The sequence below is a fragment of the Gobius niger genome, assembly GCF_951799975.1.
Source record: "Gobius niger genome assembly, chromosome: 21".
NCBI lineage: Eukaryota > Metazoa > Chordata > Actinopteri > Gobiiformes > Gobiidae > Gobius > Gobius niger.
The window spans coordinates 28,190,584-28,210,631 of record NC_136872.1 but is presented as its reverse complement, the minus strand read 5'-3'; the positions used below and the strand labels follow the sequence as shown (position 1 = coordinate 28,210,631).

Sequence of the window (20,048 nt, the reverse complement as noted above, 5' to 3'; positions counted from 1 at the left end):
GATCTGATTCTGATTTGAAAATCTTGGAATGAGTGGAATCAAAAAAGGAAAGTCTTTGTCACTTTTTGGTTTGGATTTTACGTTTGTGGCTGATCCGGTCAACTTTATGAGCATAATATCAGATCAATGTAATAATATCAATAAGTACATCAGAAGTACAACAGATTAAAGCTCCAGGACCAGACGCCTGGAGAGTCTGTGACCCGCGTGGCCTAAAGGACTCCACTTTCTTCTCTCGTCCTCGTCGTTCTTTCTTTGGAGGAGACTCTTTGTCTCCGTTCTTGATGGAGCTCAGACTTGTTCCTCTGAGCCGTGATGCTGGATCCTTCTGTTTATTCTAGGGCTGCCAACTTTGGTCGACCAAGATTTTCATTGGTCGACTAAATGCACGCGACGATTTAGACACTCTTCATTTATACAACACCAGAGGCCTGTGGCAGGTCTGTCTTTCACTTTGGGCTCATGTTTCATTATAATAACAGATATATCAAAGTTTTACAGACAGAGTGACGAGAGAAATGATCACATACACATCTGAGATCAGCAGCTCTGTGTCCTGGCCAGATGTTTCCTTCTATAGACCAGACTTCTACTCAAACACCCTGGTTCTACAGAGAAGTAGCCGATACACCAGTCTGAACCCTCCTCTGAGAAAAGTCGATATAACGTCAGGCTTTCTTTCTCCGCTTCCCTCTGGCTTTTTCTGAGATAAATAAGTCGAAGAAATCCAACGGCCTGAGTGGACGACACACGGAACCAGGCGGGCGAAAGAGACGGTGTTTCCCGGAGGACATTTGAGAACGATGATGGAAGAAGAAACTGCTTTATTTGGATTATATGGATGTACGGAGAGCACACACAGCAGCAGATCCAGGATTGAGGCAGATTAATGTGACTTTTTACACATAAATGCACCGTTTACGTTGCTTTTATGTGTAAATAGTAGTTTCAGTCCAAGCTCCCAGAGTTTTATGTCTTGTGACTGCAGTTTGTGATATAATTCTATGAGTTTGTGTCAGAAGTTGTAGTTTTGTCATCGCCCTTTTAGTCGACAAATCCTTGGTCAGAGCGTGTTTTTGGTCGACAGCCCTGGTTTATTGTCTCTCTCCTGGTCTGGAGCTGCTGAACATCATTAATGTTGTGTCCACCTGTTGAGAAGCAGAGACCAGAGATTATTCATCACAGCCTGCTATGTTATTTACACAAGAAATGATTTGGCAAGACAATGAAGTGTTTGAAAAGGATGAATCTGTTCAGGGAGATGAACTGAAACAAAACACTTCTGGTTCATTTTTTGAGGACTCACAGCAGTGTCTCCAGTCGACAGTCAGGGCTCTGTTTGAGGACCAGGAGCTCCTTCAGGTCTGACTCACTCAGATCGTTATGTCTCAGCTCCAGGTGAGTGAGATGTGAGGGGTTGGACTTCAGAGCTGAGGCCAGAGAGGAACAGCTGATCTTTGTCAAACCACATTGCGTCAATCTGAAAAAGAATAAATCAAGTGGTTAAAGTCAATGGACATTTAGAATCAGGTAGGGCTAATCGTGGTACAATCTAATCGTGATTTTAATAAAGGTCGATCTCAATAATCGCAGAAGAATTGGCCAGTCCTGTCGCAGTCTGTCTGCAGATGTTTGCAGATGTGTGTGTGTTGTGAGGGGATGTGGAGCTTGTTTTTGCTGTGGTTTTCAGTTTGGCCTCAGCAGTTGTTCACTTGCCACATTTATTTGAATTGAAAATGGAGATGGATGGAAGAGGAAGCAGAGCGTCTGATGAGGTTCATCAACATCATCGTGATTCATTTTTGTTCCAAAAACGCCCACCTCTAAAATCAGGTCATGTAAACAATCCAAACTGAATAGGAAATAAGGACTTATTTGTATTGGACGACCGAGAGCCTTCACAAGCATCAAAAACGTGTTCCATAACTTAAAAAAATATAGTTTGAACAATATAGAAATCTAAATGAAAAACAAACATTTAGGTGAATGGAACTTTTTATTTGCCGTACAAAGAAAGCAAAACACAGACTGTTACGGCAGACCTGGGCAAAACACGGCCCGCGGGCCACATCCCGCCCGCGAGATGATTCAGTCCGGCCACAACTTGTAGAGCATAAATTCATAAGTATGTCAAAAAAGTAAGTCTCAGCCCATTCCTGTGCAGAGTTATGATTATTTTTAAATTACAAAAATGTCACTCCAGCCACTAGGGGCAGATTAAATAAGAATAAAAGCAAAGAATTCCTCAGGTGTCCAGCAGAGGGCACCGACGATAAGAAATCAGGATATAAACAACACATTGGGCCAGATCTTGTGGCGGCGCACAGGGCGGCAGAGAAAAAGAGCTACAGCGTCCGCTGTGGCGCGGATCAGCCGCGCTGGCGTGAACGCGAAGCAAAACAAAAGCACATGTTCACCCCACACAACCACACAACCACTCTCCTGCCACACAACCACACTCCCACACAACCACACTCCCACACAACCACTCTCCTGCCACACAACCGCTCTCCTGCCACACAACCACTCTCCTGCCACACAACCACTCTCCTGCCACACAACCACTCTCCTGCCACACAACCACACTCCCACACAACCACACTCCCACACAACCACTCTCCTGCCACACAACCGCTCTCCTGCCACACAACCACACTCCCACACAACCACACTCCCACACAACCACTCTCCTGCCACACAACCACTCTCCTGCCACACAACCACACTCCCACACAACCACACTCCCACACAACCACACTCCCACACAACCACACTCCCACACAACCACTCTCCTGCCACACAACCGCTCTCCTGCCACACAACCACTCTCCTGCCACACAACCACTCTCCTGCCACACAACCACTCTCCTGCCACACAACCGCTCTCCTGCCACACAACCACTCTCCTGCCACACAACCACTCTCCTGCCACACAACCACTCTCCTGCCACACAACCACTCTCCTGCCACACAACCACACTCCTGCCACACAACCACTCTCCTGCCACACAACCACTCTCCTGCCACACAACCACTCTCCTGCCACACAACCACACTCCCACACAACCACCTCCTGGAGGCGGAGTCCATCTGGTTGGAGGAAAAAAGTCTGGAGTGGCAAGATCACAAAGTGCTGCTACTGAGGCAAAATGTCACGCTATCGTCTCCGTTTTGATGCACAAGATCGGGCCCATTGTGTGACTTGCATGTGGGAAATGGACAGTCTGCCCCTGGGCAGCTGTGGCTACAATATTAGCTTACAACCACAGAGTGTGGAGTGAATGAATATTGACACAAAGCAGACTTGTGACACAGGCTGGTAAAGTGTAATAAGCTGTTTTTATGAGGCTACAGTCCTGTCGGGCTCATTAATATTTATTTATTTAAAAAGTCATTGTATTTTCCCAAAACATTTTTTTATTTTGGAGCTTTTGTTTTTGGACCTGGCGATTCACTTCCCATATATCATACTTATATCCCAATATAAGTTTGAGTTTCAGGCTTCTCATGTGCCCCCCCCCCCCCCCGCCTTACGGAGACAGTGAACTTACATGAGGATCTGCAGGCGACAGTCAGGGTGCTGCAGAAACCCACACAGATGAGACACTCCTGAGTCACACACGGCTGGGTTCACACCCAGCTCCAGCTCAGTGAGATGTGAGGGGTTGGCCTTCAGAGCTGATGCCAGAGAGGAACAGCTGATCTCTGACAAATAACACCACTCAAATCTGAACAAAGAATAAATCACGTGGTTAAAGTCAACGGACAGCCAGAATCAGGAAGGGCTGGGCAGTTAATTACATTTGAATCTAATCATGATTTTGATAAAGGTCGATCTTGATAATCACACGGTGTGTTTTAATCGACAGAAGAATTGGCCAGATCTATCGCATTCTGGAAAATAATACGGCCAGCGCAATGTTACAGCGCCTTCAGGTCAATCCCAGGGAGACACTTGGCCCAAACAAACAGGAAGCACAGGATGGCACATGCGGCACCAAGAGGAGAGGACCAGGAGATTTAATTAAAGAGTAAAATCGGCTACCAAGTCACGCTAACTCGTCTTAAAGGCAAAACGGAAACACTGGAGGAGCCTCAGAGGATCAGGACACGGGAAGTTCACCTTCAAAAGATTTTACTAATTTCTAATTTTTTTTCCCACAAAGAAAGCAAAACACGGACTGCAATGTTCTCGGTTTGTGTGAGAACCTGAGAGACAGTGAACTGACCTGAGGATCTGCAGGCGACATTCTGGGGTCTGCAGAAACCCACACAGATGAGACACTCCTGAGTCAGACAAGTCGAAATTACAACTCAGGTCCAGCTCAGTGAGATGTGAGGGGTTGGACTTCAGAGCTGAGGCCAGAGAGGAACAGCTGATCTCTGTCAAATCACAGCTCCACAATCTGAATAAAGAGTAAATGATGTGGTCAGAGTCCCGAGATGAAACAAGCACAAACTCAGACGTTTTGTTTTACTTTCATTTTTGTCATTGCTCAGACTATTTAATTCATGTGTGACACGTTGGACCTGACACAGAGACAGTGAACTGACCTGAGACTCTTTAGGCGACAGCCTGCAAACTGCAGGAACCCACAGAGATGAGACATTCCTGAGCGATACAGTTCTACGTTATTACCCAGGTTCAGCTCAGTGAGATGTGAGGGGTTGGACTTCAGAGCTGAGGCCAGAGAAGAATAGCTGATCTCTGACAAATTACATTCATCCAAACTGAAAAAAGAATAAATGAAGTGATTAACTCCAGAGTAAAGTCAGGAGTTTCTGTAGCTACAGCTGAACATCTGAGACTCTGGTTTGGAGCAGGACTCAGAGGTCGGGGGTAAATGCTGTGGTTTTTCAGACATGATCTCCTACACTTTACTTCACTCTCAGAGAACGGCTACGTCCCATCACTCAGTGATTAAAGGATGAGGAGAGTGGAGGATGGACGAGCGAGAGCCGTCACAGACCTGCACTGACCTGAGAGAGGAGAGCTGACAGTGAGGACTCTTCAGACCAACACTGACCTGAGAGAGGAGAGCTGACAGTGAGGACTCTTCAGACCTGCACTGACCTGAGAGAGGAGAGCTGACAGTGAGGACTCTTCAGACCTGCACTGACCTGAGAGAGGAGAGCTGACAGTGAGGACTCTTCAGACCTGCACTCACCTGAGAGAGGAGAGCTGACAGTGAGGACTCTTCAGACCTGCACTGACCTGAGAGAGGAGAGCTGACAGTGAGGACTCTTCAGACCTGCACTGACCTGAGAGAGGAGAGCTGACAGTGAGGACTCTTCAGACCTGCACTCACCTGAGAGAGGAGAGCTGACAGTGAGGACTCTTCAGACCTGCACTGACCTGAGAGAGGAGAGCTGACAGTGAGGACTCTTCAGACCTGCACTGACCTGAGAGAGGAGAGCTGACAGTGAGGACTCTTCAGACCTGCACTGACCTGAGAGAGGAGAGCTGACAGTGAGGACTCTTCAGACCTGACACTGACCTGAGAGAGGAGAGCTGACAGTGAGGACTCTTCAGACCTGCACTGACCTGAGAGAGGAGAGCTGACAGTGAGGACTCTTCAGACCTGCACTGACCTGAGAGAGGAGAGCTGACAGTGAGGACTCTTCAGACCTGCACACAGCACAGACACTGAGGAGTCACTCAGGTCATTTTCACCCAGATCCAACTCTCTGAGATGGGAGGGGCTGGAGCTCAGCGCTGACGCCACCACTTCACAGTGAAGCTCTGAGAGTCCACAGCGACCAAACCTGTAACAGATGTTAGAGCGACATGTGAGTGATTCTAACAGGTCTGTGAAGCTTCTGTCTGTGACTGAGGACTCACACAGCCTTCCTGCAGTTCCTCACCGCTGGGATCAGTCTCTGTTTACCCTGATAAGACGTGTTGTACTTGTTTAGGTCCAGCTCCTCCAGGACCTGCTCTGACATCTGCAGCATGTAGGCCAGAGCCGAGCACTGGATCTCAGACAGTCTCTCCACAGATCCACCTCCAGACTTCAGGAAGTCCTGGATCTGCTGCTGCACAGACTGGTCCTTCAGCTCCATCAGACAGTGGAAGATGTTGATGCTTCTGTCGGGAGAGTTTTTGTAATGCTTATCACTAAACTCAAGGTTTTTAATGACTTCTGTGATTTCTGATTGGTGGATTGGACTCAGCAGAGCTCCTAAAAGTCTGTGGTTTGACTCCAGACTGAGGCCATGAAGGAACCGCACAAACAGGTCCAGGTGGCCGTTTGGACTCTGCAGGGACTTCTCAAGAGCTTCTCTGATTAACTCATTTGGACTTAGCCCTGAGACGGTTCCTTCACTTCCATAAAGAAACTCCCTGACCACCTCCTGGTTGTTCTCTAAGCAGTGGTGAAGGTAAACGGCTGCCAGAAACTCCTGCACGCTCAGGTGGATGAAGCAGTAGACTGACTGGTTGAAGACACTCTCTCGTTTGAAGATCTCAGTGCAGAGTCCGGAGTAGACCGAGGCCTCGCTCAGGTCCAGACCCACCTGCTCCAGGTCTTCTTGGTAGAACATGATGTTTCCTGACTGCAGATGCTCAAAGGCCAGTCTCCCCAGCTTCAGGAGCAGCTCTGTGTCGGCCTCTGTCAGCCCCCAGGTCTCAGACCTGACCTCTGTTTGTGTCTGTTTGTACTTCCTCTTCCTGTGCGTCTGCACCAACAGGAAGTGTGCGTACATGTCTGTGAGGGTCTGGGGCAGTGGTCCGCTCTGATGGCTTCTCAACACGTGGTCCAGGACTGTGGAGGTGATCCAGCAGAAGACTGGGATCTGGCTCATGTTGTGGAGGCTGCGGGAGGTTCTGAGGTGGGACAGGACTGTTTGAAGCTGCTCTTCATCTGAGAACCTCTTCCTGAAGTACTGCTCCTTCTGTGGGTCAGTGATGAAGCCCCTGACCTCCGTGACCCTGTGCACGCACCGCGCTGGGATCTGATGGGCCGCCGCTGGGCGGGAGGTGATCCATATAAGGGCGTGAGGAAGCAGAGCGCCTCTGATGAGGTTCACCAACAGTACGCCCACCTCTGACCTCTGTGTGACCTCAGAGATGAGCTCACAGCTGAAGTCCAGAGACAGTCTGCTCTCGTCGAGGCCGTCAAAGATGAACAGGAGTTTACAGACGGACAGAGTGTGGGCTGTGAGCGTCTGTGGGGCAGAGAAACACAACATTTAACATCCATGACTTTACACCACTTTCCTTCAACCCTCACTTTAAACCAGTGAGTGGTGGAGCTCCAGTGTGAGGGACTGCAGGGTTTACAGTGAATGTGAACACAGACTGAACTAACAAACGCCCTGAGAGCCAGGAGTCATTTCAAAAGTGTTTGAGACTTTGAAATATATGATGTGAAAGGTAAAGCTTTCTCTAAATGAGAGTGACCTGTGGATCCAGCGCTGGATGGAACACTTGGATCAGCTCCATCAGACTGTAGCGCCCCCTCCTGACCAGGTTCATCTCTCTGAAGGACAGTGGCACCACCAGCTGCAGCTCCTGGTTCTCTGAGCCCTGGGCCCAGTCCAGACAGAACTTCAGGACTGAGAAGGTCTTCCCCACTCCAGCCACGCCCACAGTCAGCACGGCTTTGATGGAGCCCTGCTGCAGCGCCCCCTGCTGCTGCTCAGGGGGCAGAGCTTTAAAGATGTCCTGGCACCTGATGGTGATCTCCTGGACCTGCTTCTTCTTGGACTGTGTCTCCAGACTCCTCTCCTCAGGTTGGGCTCTGGCCTCTTCACTGAGGCCCTCTGTGATGTACAGCTCAGTGAAGATGCTGTTCAGAAGAGTTCTATCTCCTGATTCTTCACTTCCCTCTGTCACACTCTCACATCTGCTGCTCAGGCTCTGCTTATGGTCCTTCAGAACCTTGTGGAGACCTTCACCTGGACACAGAGGAGGAGACACCTGTTAATGTTGATGAACAGGTCTCTTATTCCCTGCTGTAGTTGATGAGTCTCAGACTGAGCAGACTCACCTGGTGCAGGGCCTTGAACCCCCTGATCAGGACTGTTGCCTGTGTCTCCACACTGAGGCCAGGCGTCCTGCTCTGACTCTGTTTCTCTGTGACACAAACACACAGCACTGAGCACGTCTTTAACATCTCACAAGTTACAATCACAAATATAAAGCACAGTTTAGCTGCTGAGACTCTGTGTTCAGGTCAGTTCTTACTGTGAGTCTGGAGCAGGTTCAGGACTGAAGTTCAGAGGTTCACCTTTAGACCAGTCACTCTTCATGGACAGAGCCGACACTGAGGCTGTGGATCTGCTTCTGTGGAGAGAAGATGATTCATGTTTGAATCTGAAATGTGAAGTCAGCCACCTGGGCTCTCTGTGACCCTGAGGAAAACCCTCTGTGGGATTTCAGTCTGGTCACAGCTCCTTCAGGCCTCGAGCCAAAGTCCAACAGAACAATCAGATTAATGTCTTTATTTTCTTTATAACGATCAACGAGGAGCCAGTCATTACTGATGGATTTATGATCTTTAACTGAATCTCTGTGATTCACTTCAACTCTAATACTAATGTAACACAGGGAAGGGCATCAGGGTTTGTCAGTGTTACACTCAAATATGAACATGAATATTCTCTCAAAATCACTGTTTAGACCAGGGGGGCCCAAACTTTTTGTCTCCGAGGCCAAAATGAAAAAGTGCCTTTGAGTCGCGACTCTACTCCGAGCTCCTCCCGGGTAACTGAGCTCCTCAACCCCAGCCACCCTGCGAAGGAAACTCATTTCGGCCGCTTGTATTTGCGACCTCGTCCTTTCGGTCATTACCCAAATCTCATGACCATAGGTGAGGATCACATGACCACAGGTGAGGATCACATGACCATAGGTGAGGATCACATGACCATAGGTGAGGATCACATGACCATAGGTGAGGATCACATGACCATAGGTGAGGGTGGGAACGTAGATCGATCGGTAAATCGAGAGCTTTGCCCCGACTCAGCTCCCTCTTCACCACGACAGACCGATACAGCGACCGCATCACTGCTGACGCCGCACCGATCCGTCTGTCCATCTCACGCTCCATCCGCCCCTCACTGAGAACAAGACCTGAGATACTTGAACTCCTCCACTTGAGGTAAGGACTCCCCACCGACCTGTAGAGGGGAAGGAGAACCATGGCCTCAGATGTGGAGGTGCTGATCCTCATCCCGGCCGCTCCACACTCGGCTGCAAACCGCCCCAGGGCAGCTGAAGGTCCAACAGAACAACATCGTCCGCAAACAGCAGAGATGAGACTCTGAGGCTCACAAACCGGACGCCCTCCGGCCCCTGGCTGCGCCTAGAAATTCTGTCCATAAAAGTAATGAACAGAACCGGTGACAAAGGGCAGCCCTGGCGGAGACCAACACGCACCGGGAACAGGTCTGACTAACTGCCGGCAATGAACCAAGCTCCTGCTGCTCATACAGGGAACGGACAGCCCTTAACAGAGGGCCCCGGACCCCATACTCCCGGAGCACCCCCCACAGGGCACCACGAGGGCCCCGGACCCCATACTCCCGGAGCACCCCCCACAGGGCACCACGAGGGCCCCGGACCCCATACTCCCGGAGCACCCCCCACAGGGCACCACGAGGGACACGGTCGAACGCTTTCTCCAGATCCACAAAACACATGTGGACTGGTTGGGCGAACTCCCACGAACCCTCGAGTACCCGATGAAGGGCATAGAGCTGGTCCAGTGTTCCACGACCAGGACGAAAACCGCATTGTTCCTCCTGAATCCGAGGTTCAACTATCGGCCGGATCCTCCTCTCCAGCACCCTGGAGTAGACCTTACCGGGGAGGTTAAGGAGGGTGATTCCTCTGTAATTGGAACACACCCTCCGATCCCCCTTCTTAAAGAGAGGGACCACCACCCCGGTCTGCCAATCCAGGGGCACTGTCCCCGACCGCCACGCGATGTTGCAGAGACGTGTCAGCCAAGACAGTCCTACAACATCCAGAGACTTAAGGTACTCAGGGCGAATCTCATCCACCCCCGGAGCCACCGAGGAGCTTTCTCACCACCTCGGTGACTTCAGCCCCGGCGATGGGCGAGCCCACCTCCGAGTCCCCAGCCTCTGCTTCCTCATTGGAAGACGTGACGGCGCTTCCGTCACGTCACTTCCGGGCGCCACCACCGGGTTCGGGGATTGCCGCTGCGACAGGCACCAGAGACCTTACGGCCACAACTACGAGCAGCCGCATCAACAATGGAGGAGGAGAACAGAGTCCACTCGGACTCCATGTCCCCAGCCTCCCCCGGAATCTGGGTGAAGCTCTTCCGGAGGTGGGAGTTGAAGACCCCACTGACAGAGGGATCCGCCAGTCGTTCCCAGCAGACCCTCACGACACGCTTGGGCCTGCCAGGTCTGACCGGCTTCCTCCCCTGCCAGCGGATCCAGCTCACCACCAGGTGGTGATCTGTTGACAGCTCCGCCCCTCTCTTCACCCGAGTGTCCGAGACACGCGGCCGGAGGTCAGATGACACAACTACAAAGTCGATCATCGACCTCCTGCCTAGGGTGTCCTGGTGCCACGTGCACTTATGGACACCCTTGTGCTCGAACATGGTGTTCGTTATGGACAAACTGCGACTAGCACAGAAGTCCAATAACAGAACACCACTCGGGTTCAGATTGGGGAGGCCGTTCTTCCCAATCACCCCCTCCCAGGTCTCACTGTCGTTACCCACGTGGGCGTTGAAGTCCCCCAGCAGAACAATGGAGTCCCCAGTCGGAGCACTATCTAGTACCCCTCCCAGGGACTCCAAGAAGGCCGGGTACTCTGCACCGATGTTGGGCCCGTAGGCAGAGACAACGGTGAGAGACCTGTCCCCGACCCGGAGGCGTAGGGATGCGACCCTCTCGTCCACCGGGGTGAACTCCAACACGTGACGGCTGAGCTGGGGGGATATGAGCAAACCCACCCCAGCCCGCCGCCTCTCCCCGCGGGCAACTCCAGAAAAATGGACCCTAACCCTAAGCTAACTAAGGTAACTAAGCCAACTAAGGTAACTAAGCTAACTAACAGCAGGTGCTAATGTCGTGACAAACGTCTCATCTGCTCATCCATCAATGTCTCTGAGGCCTGAGGTTTAAGACACAGATCTACAGGAAATAACAAATATTACAGCACGACCTGAAACTGAAGAGGTAAAAGTGCAGGAGCTAAAACTCAGGAAGTGAATGACAAACAACGTTAAGGTTCATGAGAAGAGGAAAACGAACGATAACTTTGATGAACATCATATTAATGACATTTAAATGAACCATGTTTTCATTTTAATGACGTTTAAATTCACAGTCAGATTTTCACACAGTTTTCACATGTGGGATTTTATGGAACTCAGTTTTACCCTTTTCTGTTTCTAGTTTTACTGCTTTGATTTTTACCACATTCATATTTAATGATGTTTTGTTCCTTTGACCCGTCACACTCCCGTTCATCTGTTAAGTCTTTAATATTATATATATATAATTTATATATTTAATATTATATATATTATATTTCCCCAGGCGTTAGATCGAATCATCAAAGGCCGTTCAGAGAAATCACGACAATAAAAAGAGTCTCATTAGTTTCATGACCATCACAACATGGCCGCCAGAGCTGTTGTTCCAATGGGTTACCGTGACAATGCCTTTGCATGTTCTCCCCGTGTCTGCGTAGGTTCCCTCCGGGGACTCCGGTTTCCCCTACCACTAAAAATATGTACAAGAGTCCTCCAGCCAGGTGTTTCTGACCATCAGCCTGGTTGCACATCATTTATTTTATTTATTTATTTATTATAGGGACAGTGCATATTAATATACATTATACATGCAAATATGCCAGAATTAGCCTAAGGGCTATTTTTCATCTGTAGTCCCTGGACAGTTGTTGTGTGTCCTCCTGAAGGGCGTAAAGGTACAATTATACACATTAAAATGCAATACAATAAAATATTTAAAAATGTAACAGAAAACAACACACTCAGTATCGCAAACCAATCATGCTGACAGACATTACAAGAAGACGACTACAGACTCAACAACTACAGAGACAGACACAACAGACGAGGACAAGAGGCCAGCAGGGGGAGATGATCCTGTCAGTGCTGACAGCTCTGATTCTCAATGAGCCATTTTTTTAACTGTGTTTTAAATGAGTTATATGTGTTAATGTTTCTAATTGTTGTGGGGGTGAGGTTCCATTCATGGGCAGCTCGGACAGAAAAGGTGCTTTGACCAAAGAGGCTGTCTGAGTGGAGGTGATGACAAACCATGTATTATTTTACAGATGAGGCAGAGATGAGAGTATTTGACCATGTTTTCCCAACTGAGTAAACGATGCTTTTGTAATAGTGGACAGTGATGACATGAGAGTGGTTTTTATGGTGCGTTTGTGCAGGGACTGGATGGGTTTGAGGGTTGTGACATTGACATGTGACCAGACGGTTAAACAGTTTGTTAAATGTGAAAAGATCATTGAGTGCATGTACATTTTTGCTGCTTGTATTGACATTTGGTGCCGGATGTGTCTGAAGTTGCTGAGGGTAAATTTGATGCGATTACTGATCATTTTTACATGTGGTTTGAAAGTGAGTTTTGAGTCCAAAATGACACCAAGGTATTTATACTGGGTTACAGTCTGTAGCCGTTCACCTGACACACGAACATCAGGCTCCTCAATGCGACTCGTGTGGGACTTAGTGAAAAGCATGGATACAGTTTTGGATGTATTTAGCTGTAGGCAGGAGTGCTTCAGCCATGCGGTGATGTGAACCATGGCCTGGGTGAGCTTTTCAGCCACTTGGGAAGCACTGCTGCCATGAACATATAGCACTGTGTCATCTGCATACATTTGTACAGAGACATCTGGGCAGGCGGACGGGAGGTCGTTGATGTAGAGTGAGAACAATAAAGGCCCCAGGATTGACCCTTGAGGCACACCAGTCATTACAGGCAGAGCAGAAGATTGGCAGCTTTGCAGTCTGACCTGCTGAGAGCGATTATTCAAATATGACTGAATCCAATTTATGGTATTTATGGAAAAATTGAAGTTGTGTAGTTTAGTCAGCAAGATGTTGTGATTTACTGTATCAAATGCTTTTCGTAAGTCAAGGAAGACGGCACCAACAACCCCGCCCTTGTCCAACAACCCTCGGATGTTCTCATGGAGATGGGTCCCCGAGCGCCGGCCCAAGCTGGCAGTTCACTGCTCCTACAGGTCGCCCCAGCGGCACTGAGGACGGGTCAAATGCAGAGAATGAATTTCCCTACGGGGATTAATAAAGTATAACTGAACTTACTGTAACATGCTCCATGTGGACTTAGTCATAATAAAGCAGAGTGTCCGACCTCGTTCTTCTAAAGTTCGTTTTTCTGCAGATTTTGGCTTAAAGGCAAATATTAAAGTAAAATTAAAGTCCAACAGAACAATCAGATTAATGTCTTTATTTTCTTTATAACGATCAACGAGGAGCCAGTCATTACTGATGGATTTATGATCTTTAACTGAATCTCTGTGATTCACTTCAACTCTAATACTAATGTAACACAGGGAAGGGCATCAGGGTTTGTCAGTGTTTCACTGAAATATGATGCGACTCAAATAAATACTTAAACACACATCATGTTTAGCCTTTAAATATATTTCCCTGGACGTTAGATCGAATCATCAAAGGCCATTCAGAGAAATCACGACAATAAAAAGAGTCATTAGTTTCATGACCATCACAACATGGCCGCCAGAGCTGTTGTTCCAATGGGTTACCGTGACAACGCCTTATGAGTTTATCACAGATCTGTGAATGATCCACTCTCTGCTCAGCTTTATCTGTGGATAAACTCCACATCAGGTTTGTTTCTCACCGTGAGTCTGGAGCAGGTTCAGGACTGAAGTCTAGAGGGAAGTCTTTAGACCTGTCACTCTTCATGGACAGAGCCGACACTGAGGCTGTGGATCTGCTTCTGTGGAGAGAAGATGATTCATGTTTGAATCTGAAATGTCAAGATTTCCCTGAGCGTTAGATCGAATCATCAAAGATCGTTCAGAGAAGTCACGACAATAAGAAAAGTCTGGTTAGTTTTATGACCATCACAAAATGGCCGCCAGAGCTGTTGTTCCAATGGGTTACCGTGACAACGCCTTATCTACAGTTTATTACAGATCTGTGAATGATCCACTCAATGTTTATTACGAGTGAAGGAACTTTCACAAACTCGAATAGTTGAACATGAAACATAAAGTAATGAGTTTAGTCACATTTGTCTTTGAAGGAGGTTAAATAAGAAACAAACTCACTTTGTCCCACAGAGCTGTGGCTCAGTGCTGCCCCCTGGAGGCTCAGTGCTGCCCTCTGGAGGCTTTGCTTTTCCTTCTGCCATTTCCTCCAAGTCTCGTCCTGGGGGAGAATTAGAGCCTTTAACACAGAGATAAACCTCGTTATGTGAACGCTGAGTTTATTTACCTGAGACTGAACGAACAGAGAGACCGGAGACTCGGAGACTCGGAGATTCGGAGACTCGGGGACTCGGGGACTCGGAGACTCGGAGACTCGGAGACTCGGAGACTCTGTCTGACGCTCCTTCAGACGCACTTTGACTCTGATTCAAACTGATCTTTCCTGTCGCTCTTTATGACGAGGCAAAGCTACAGGTTAATCATCCACTAATACAACATTCATCATAAACTAAAGGTCAAAAAGAGTCAATGTTTATTTAAGGTGTGACTAAACACGCCCTTCTCCACATAGCGATAAAGTCATTTTGTCAACACAAAACTTCAGTTGGTGAAACAGGCATGAATTTGGCAAATATTTTGACAAATGTTTGAAAATAACTGAGCGTCCACTCCGTTTGTCCCCCCACTTCTCTCATGAGTTTATTCATTTGCTTTGGCTTTTCAGACTTAACCCTTAAGAACACCTTTAAAAAACTTACGTTAAGAGAGCTTCGTGTGTGCTTGCAACTTTAGAGAGCTATGACAAAATGAAGGAACAATATTTTTTCAAACTTTTTTTTTATTTTGAAGGTCTAGCTCTCTTCTTTTCACACGTGTAAAAATATGATTACTTTCTAACATTACTAACCCTTTAAATGCAACTTTCTGCCCAAAAGTGACTATAGTCAATGGTCAAACACAAAAAATACATTATTTTTAAAATTTTAAAAGCAAAATGGCTGATGTGGCCTGAGGTCTGTGACATTTGACCCGAAGGATTTGTTTCCAAGTTAAAATGTGTTTAAGTAGCGGTGATTTTAGCTTCGACACAAAAATGTGCTTTTCACTTTAGAGAGATATAAACAAATGAAGGAACAGTATTTGTTTTAAACTTTTTTGTTTCATTGTGGAGGCTGACCTCTCCTCTTGTCATACATATAAAAATAATCAAACTTTTAAAATATTAGAACCCTTTCATTGCCAACTTTCAATCGCAAAGTCACTAAAATGTATTGCCATTGTGGCCCATTCATTTACATGGTCCATAGACTTACATGTGATCATGATTTTTCAAAACGCTTCTAAAAAACAGATTAGTAATGTAAAAAATATAATAATAAATTCTGAACGTTGAGGCTTCAAACTAACGCCCTGTCATATTTTTTTCACCATGAGGTCATTTTTACCTCGTTTGGCAAGAGGAAGAACATGCCTGTTATTTCCAATATTAGTACAGTCGTAAATAACAGAAACACCTGCATTACTTCATTGTTACTGAATCTTTCCCTTTATTTTGTGAGTTTGTGCATCAGAGTCTGTGGAAGTGTTTAGGAAGAGGCAACACAGAGTTAGAGGTTTTTGAACTGGTATTTGGACAAACATTGTTGGAGTTCTACAGTCGTCTCCGTGCCCCCTGTAAACAGCTGGTCATCAAGTCTGATAGTCTTTATTTGCCTCTGCAAATGTTCCTTGTTTTTGTACAAATACCAGTTCAAAAACCTCTAACTCTGTGTTGCCTCTTCCTAAACACTCCCACAGACTCACTCTGATGCAGAAAGTCACAAAATAAAGGGAAAAAAATCAGTAACAATGAAGAAATGCAGTTGTTTCTGTTATTTACGACCGTTTACTAATATTGGAAATAACAGCCATTTTCTTTCTCCTGTCAAACTAGGTTAAAATGACCTCATGGTGAAAAAACTGTGTCAGGGTTAGTTTGAAGCCTCAAGGTTCAGAAAATATGCAGAAGTTTGAAATTACATTTTTAATCCGTTTTATTAACCTGGCTAACGCCAGGCTGCTGTGAGCGCTCGAATCATTTGGAACTGCACAGCCTGGGGACCAGGGCCCAAATGTTCGCGTGGATTTGGGAACCAATCACAGAGCGAGGAGGGACACAAGACGATGACGAGCTATTCCATATACGGAAGCTTGTCGTTTATTCACGGATGAAAAAAAAAAGATTATTTACGGATCCAACATGACGGCAGCGATGCGATGGTATTTTTCGATCGAGCTTTAGACCTTGTTCTAAATAGTTTATCTCAAAAGTTTACAGCGGGTTCGTCATACGTCATCGGATACGATGATACGATTGGCTGTGGCCTCGTGCAGACGCATGAGAGACATTCGTAAACCACACCTCTCCTACCAGAACATGAATTGGTGTCGCCAATTAGCCAGGCTACCGTTTTATAGAAGCGTTTTGATAAATTGTGATTATGATGTAAGTCTGTGGAGTCAAAGGGCCACAATGGAAATCCATTTTAGTGACTTTACGATTGAAAGTTGGCAATGAAAAGGTTCTAATATTTTAAAAGTTTGATTATTTTGATATGCATGACAAGAGGAGAGGTCAGCCTCCAAATTAAAACCAACAAGTTTTAAAAAATATTGTTCCTTCATTTTTTTATATCTCTCTAAAGTTTCAAGCACATGTTTGTGTCGAAGCTCCTTAACGTGAGTGTTTCTTTTATGAGTGTTTACAATGGGGTAAAAATCCAAATGATTGTAGGGGTGTAACGGTTCACGGGGATGTATTGAACCGCTTCGGTTCGGCCGGTTCGGTTCGGTCCACTTGCGTACCGTTTCGGTGTATTATTTTCATTAAATAATGTAAATTTATTATTAGCGTCATATTAAGTGCCGCGGAACAAAGTTCCTACGCGAGTTTCCGCACGGACGCTATTGGAGCTGCACGAGTAGCTGAGAGAAACTACAGTTGTTGAAGGCGCTGGCTTTAAGTATTTGATTAAAAGTCTTGAGCCTCGCTACAATATCCCATCACGTCCGCACTTCATCCAAAAAGTTATACCAGCGCTCAGAGCCGGTTCTTCCTTTACGCAAACTACGCAGGTGCGTAGTGTTGTTTCACTGATTAATCAACGCGTTGTTACGGGACAGGCTCTTCCAGCCGCACTCACTCTCCGCCTACTGCGCCACATATAAAACCAAAACGGAGCAGTCTGAAGTGAATGAGCAGGAGAGACCGACCGCCTTCCCCCGGTCTCTTCCAAAGCGCGAGTGCTTCTCCGCTCGTGTCCCGCTCGCCGTCTGTCTCCCGGTGCTTCGCCTCATGCGCGGCTCCTCCGCGGCTGCATCATGTCACCCGTGTCCCGGGCGCTGCTCTCAGGTTTTCTCTGCGTGGACTCGGGGCTGCAGCTCTGGGCCTCTCTCTCATGTAAACTCTTCTTGTGTCTGGTGAGTCTGGAGCATCAGGACAGTAGTTCGAGTCGACCAGAGTAAAGTGTCCGAGGCCTTTTTGTTCAGTTGAATCCACATGGTTCTCATTATAAGAGTGCAATTTATTTAAAACATCAGCCAAATGGGTCACTTTTATTTATTTTAAGCAAGAATTCTATTGTGCATTGGCAGCTTTTCAAAAGAAAAATGTTGTTAGTTCTTATTTATTTGTACCGAAAATTAACCGAACCGAGCCTCCAAAACCGTGAACCGAACCCAATACAGTTTTAGCGACCGTTACACCCCTACTTAATTGGCTTTAAAAATGAGGAGAAAAACAAAAGTCCAAAAGCACAAAAATGTGGGTGTTATTAAAGGTTAATGTCAAATTGTTATGTCACTTTTCATTTGATCTTATTTATTTAATATTCTTCATGCATTTCCCACAGTGTTAATGTTGACGACATATTTTAATTTAGTTTTAGTCTTTTGACGGAAATGTAATTCGATTTTAATCTAGTTTTGTCGACTAAATTTAAGACTAATTGGGTGGACTTTGCATTGATAATATTGATTCTAATCATGTTTAATGTTGTTCCTCTGCTTCATGTTTCTGCTCCACATGAACAAAGCTCAGAGCTGATCCTTTAAACATGATCTGAGGCTCTTTCAGACGCTCAATACAAGTTTGGATGATTTTAGTCTCTCCTTTTCAGTTTTATTTAGTCTGATTTTAGTCGACTCAAACATCTGGACATTTTAGTCACAGTTTTAGTCTCATGAGAAACTTTTAATTCAGTTTTAGTCCAATTTTAGTCGGGAAAAAATAACCCTGATTCCCCAGAGCCTTGTTGTCTAAAGTGTTATATGTTTTATGTCACACGTTTTTGAACCTGTTCTTAAACTATGGCAATAAAACTTATTCCAATTCTGAACAATGTGTATTTTAATATATTTTTAAAAGTGACCTCACACAGGATATACTGTGGGTGTAACTGGGTCTGCCCTTTGCTCCTCCTGGTTTCTGCTGGAGCTCGTTTGAGGAAACATCTCTTGCTCCGCCTCCTTTAGTCATGATTAACACTGACCCAAAGTCCAGAGGAATGTGGGACAGAAGCTGCAGCGACTCTGAAATCTGTGAAAGTGTCTCATAAAGTTCAGTCTGAGTCTCTGTTCTCACCCTGGAAACAGACGCACTGGTGGAAAACTGTGAATAAATCAATCCTAAAGACTCACCTGGGTCTGACTGAGCCGCAAAGCGAACAGGAGAGTTCCAGGAAGTCATGTGACCTCTCCAGCCAATCACAGAGCAGTTCACCCAGCTCTGTGTGTGTGTGTGTGTGTGTGTGTGTGTGTGTGTGTGTGTGTGTGTGTGTGTGTGTGTGTGTGTGTGTGTGTGTGTGTGTGTGTGTGTGTGTGTGTGTGTGTGTGTGTGTGTGTGTGTGTGTGTGTGTGTGTGTGTGTGTGTGTGTGTGTGTGTGTGTGTGTGTGTGTGTGTGTGTGTGTGTGTGTGTGTCAGATGACAGCACACACACGTACAGGCCTACAGCGCCATCTGCTGGAGGCAGCGCCGACGTGCATCTTCTTATGGTCTTCAGTGTTTTTAATTTATATCAACATTTATATCAGATTTCATTATTTTTTTTTCATTTTCATTTTCTTTCTAATCTGTCCTGTGGGTGGCAAGATTAACCCCTTAACTCCCAACTGAACCGAGCGCATTTTCTCCAGCTTTACCCCAATCCAAAAGCTTCTGGAAAAAAGGTGTGAAAATAGCAACAAAACTGAGACGAAAACAAGGATGAAATTGTGACAAAAGTGAGAAAAAATTGACAAAAAACTGAGAAAAAATTGTTTAAAAAGTGATACAAAAAATGGACAAAAAAGTGATAAGAATTTGACGAAAAAAATGCGAATAATTTGACAAAAAAGAGAAAAAGGTGCTGTTGTGTTTAGTAAAGACAGGAGGTGCTGTTGTGTGGAGTAAAGACAGGAGGTGCTGTTGTGTTTAGTAAAGACAGGAGGTGCTGTTGTGTTTAGTAAAGACAGGAGGTGCTGTTGTGTTTAGTAAAGACAGGAGGCGCTGTTGTGTTTAGTAAAGACAGGAGGTGCTGTTGTGTTTAGTAAAGACAGGAGGTGCTGTTGTGTTTAGTAAAGACAGGAGGTGCTGTTGTGTTTAGTAAAGACAGGAGGCGCTGTTGTGTTTAGTAAAGACAGGAGGTGCTGTTGTGTGGAGTAAAGACAGGAGGTGCTGTTGTGTTTAGTAAAGACAGGAGGTGCTGTTGTGTTTAGTAAAGACAGGAGGTGCTGTTGTGTTTAGTAAAGACAGGAGGTGCTGTTGTGTTTAGTAAAGACAGGAGGTGCTGTTGTGTGGAGTAAAGACAGGAGGTGCTGTTGTGTTTAGTAAAGACAGGAGGCGCTGTTG

At 46.4% G+C, this 20,048-nt stretch overlaps 1 protein-coding gene across 1 annotated transcript; it reads right to left on the bottom strand.

Moving 5' to 3' along the window:
- Positions 1-1,302: 1,302 nt before the first annotated feature.
- Positions 1,303-18,908, bottom strand: LOC306981102 (NACHT, LRR and PYD domains-containing protein 3-like; the record flags this gene model as incomplete). Its single annotated transcript, XM_079580652.1, has 11 exons — positions 1,303-1,480; positions 3,552-3,728; positions 4,230-4,406; positions 5,593-5,766; positions 5,843-7,167; positions 7,403-7,899; positions 7,992-8,077; positions 8,189-8,287; positions 13,870-13,968; positions 14,303-14,402; positions 18,860-18,908. 11 exons carry the CDS (start codon positions 18,906-18,908, stop codon positions 1,303-1,305), a joined length of 2,961 nt encoding a protein of 986 aa, XP_079436778.1.
- Positions 18,909-20,048: the final 1,140 nt, after the last annotated feature.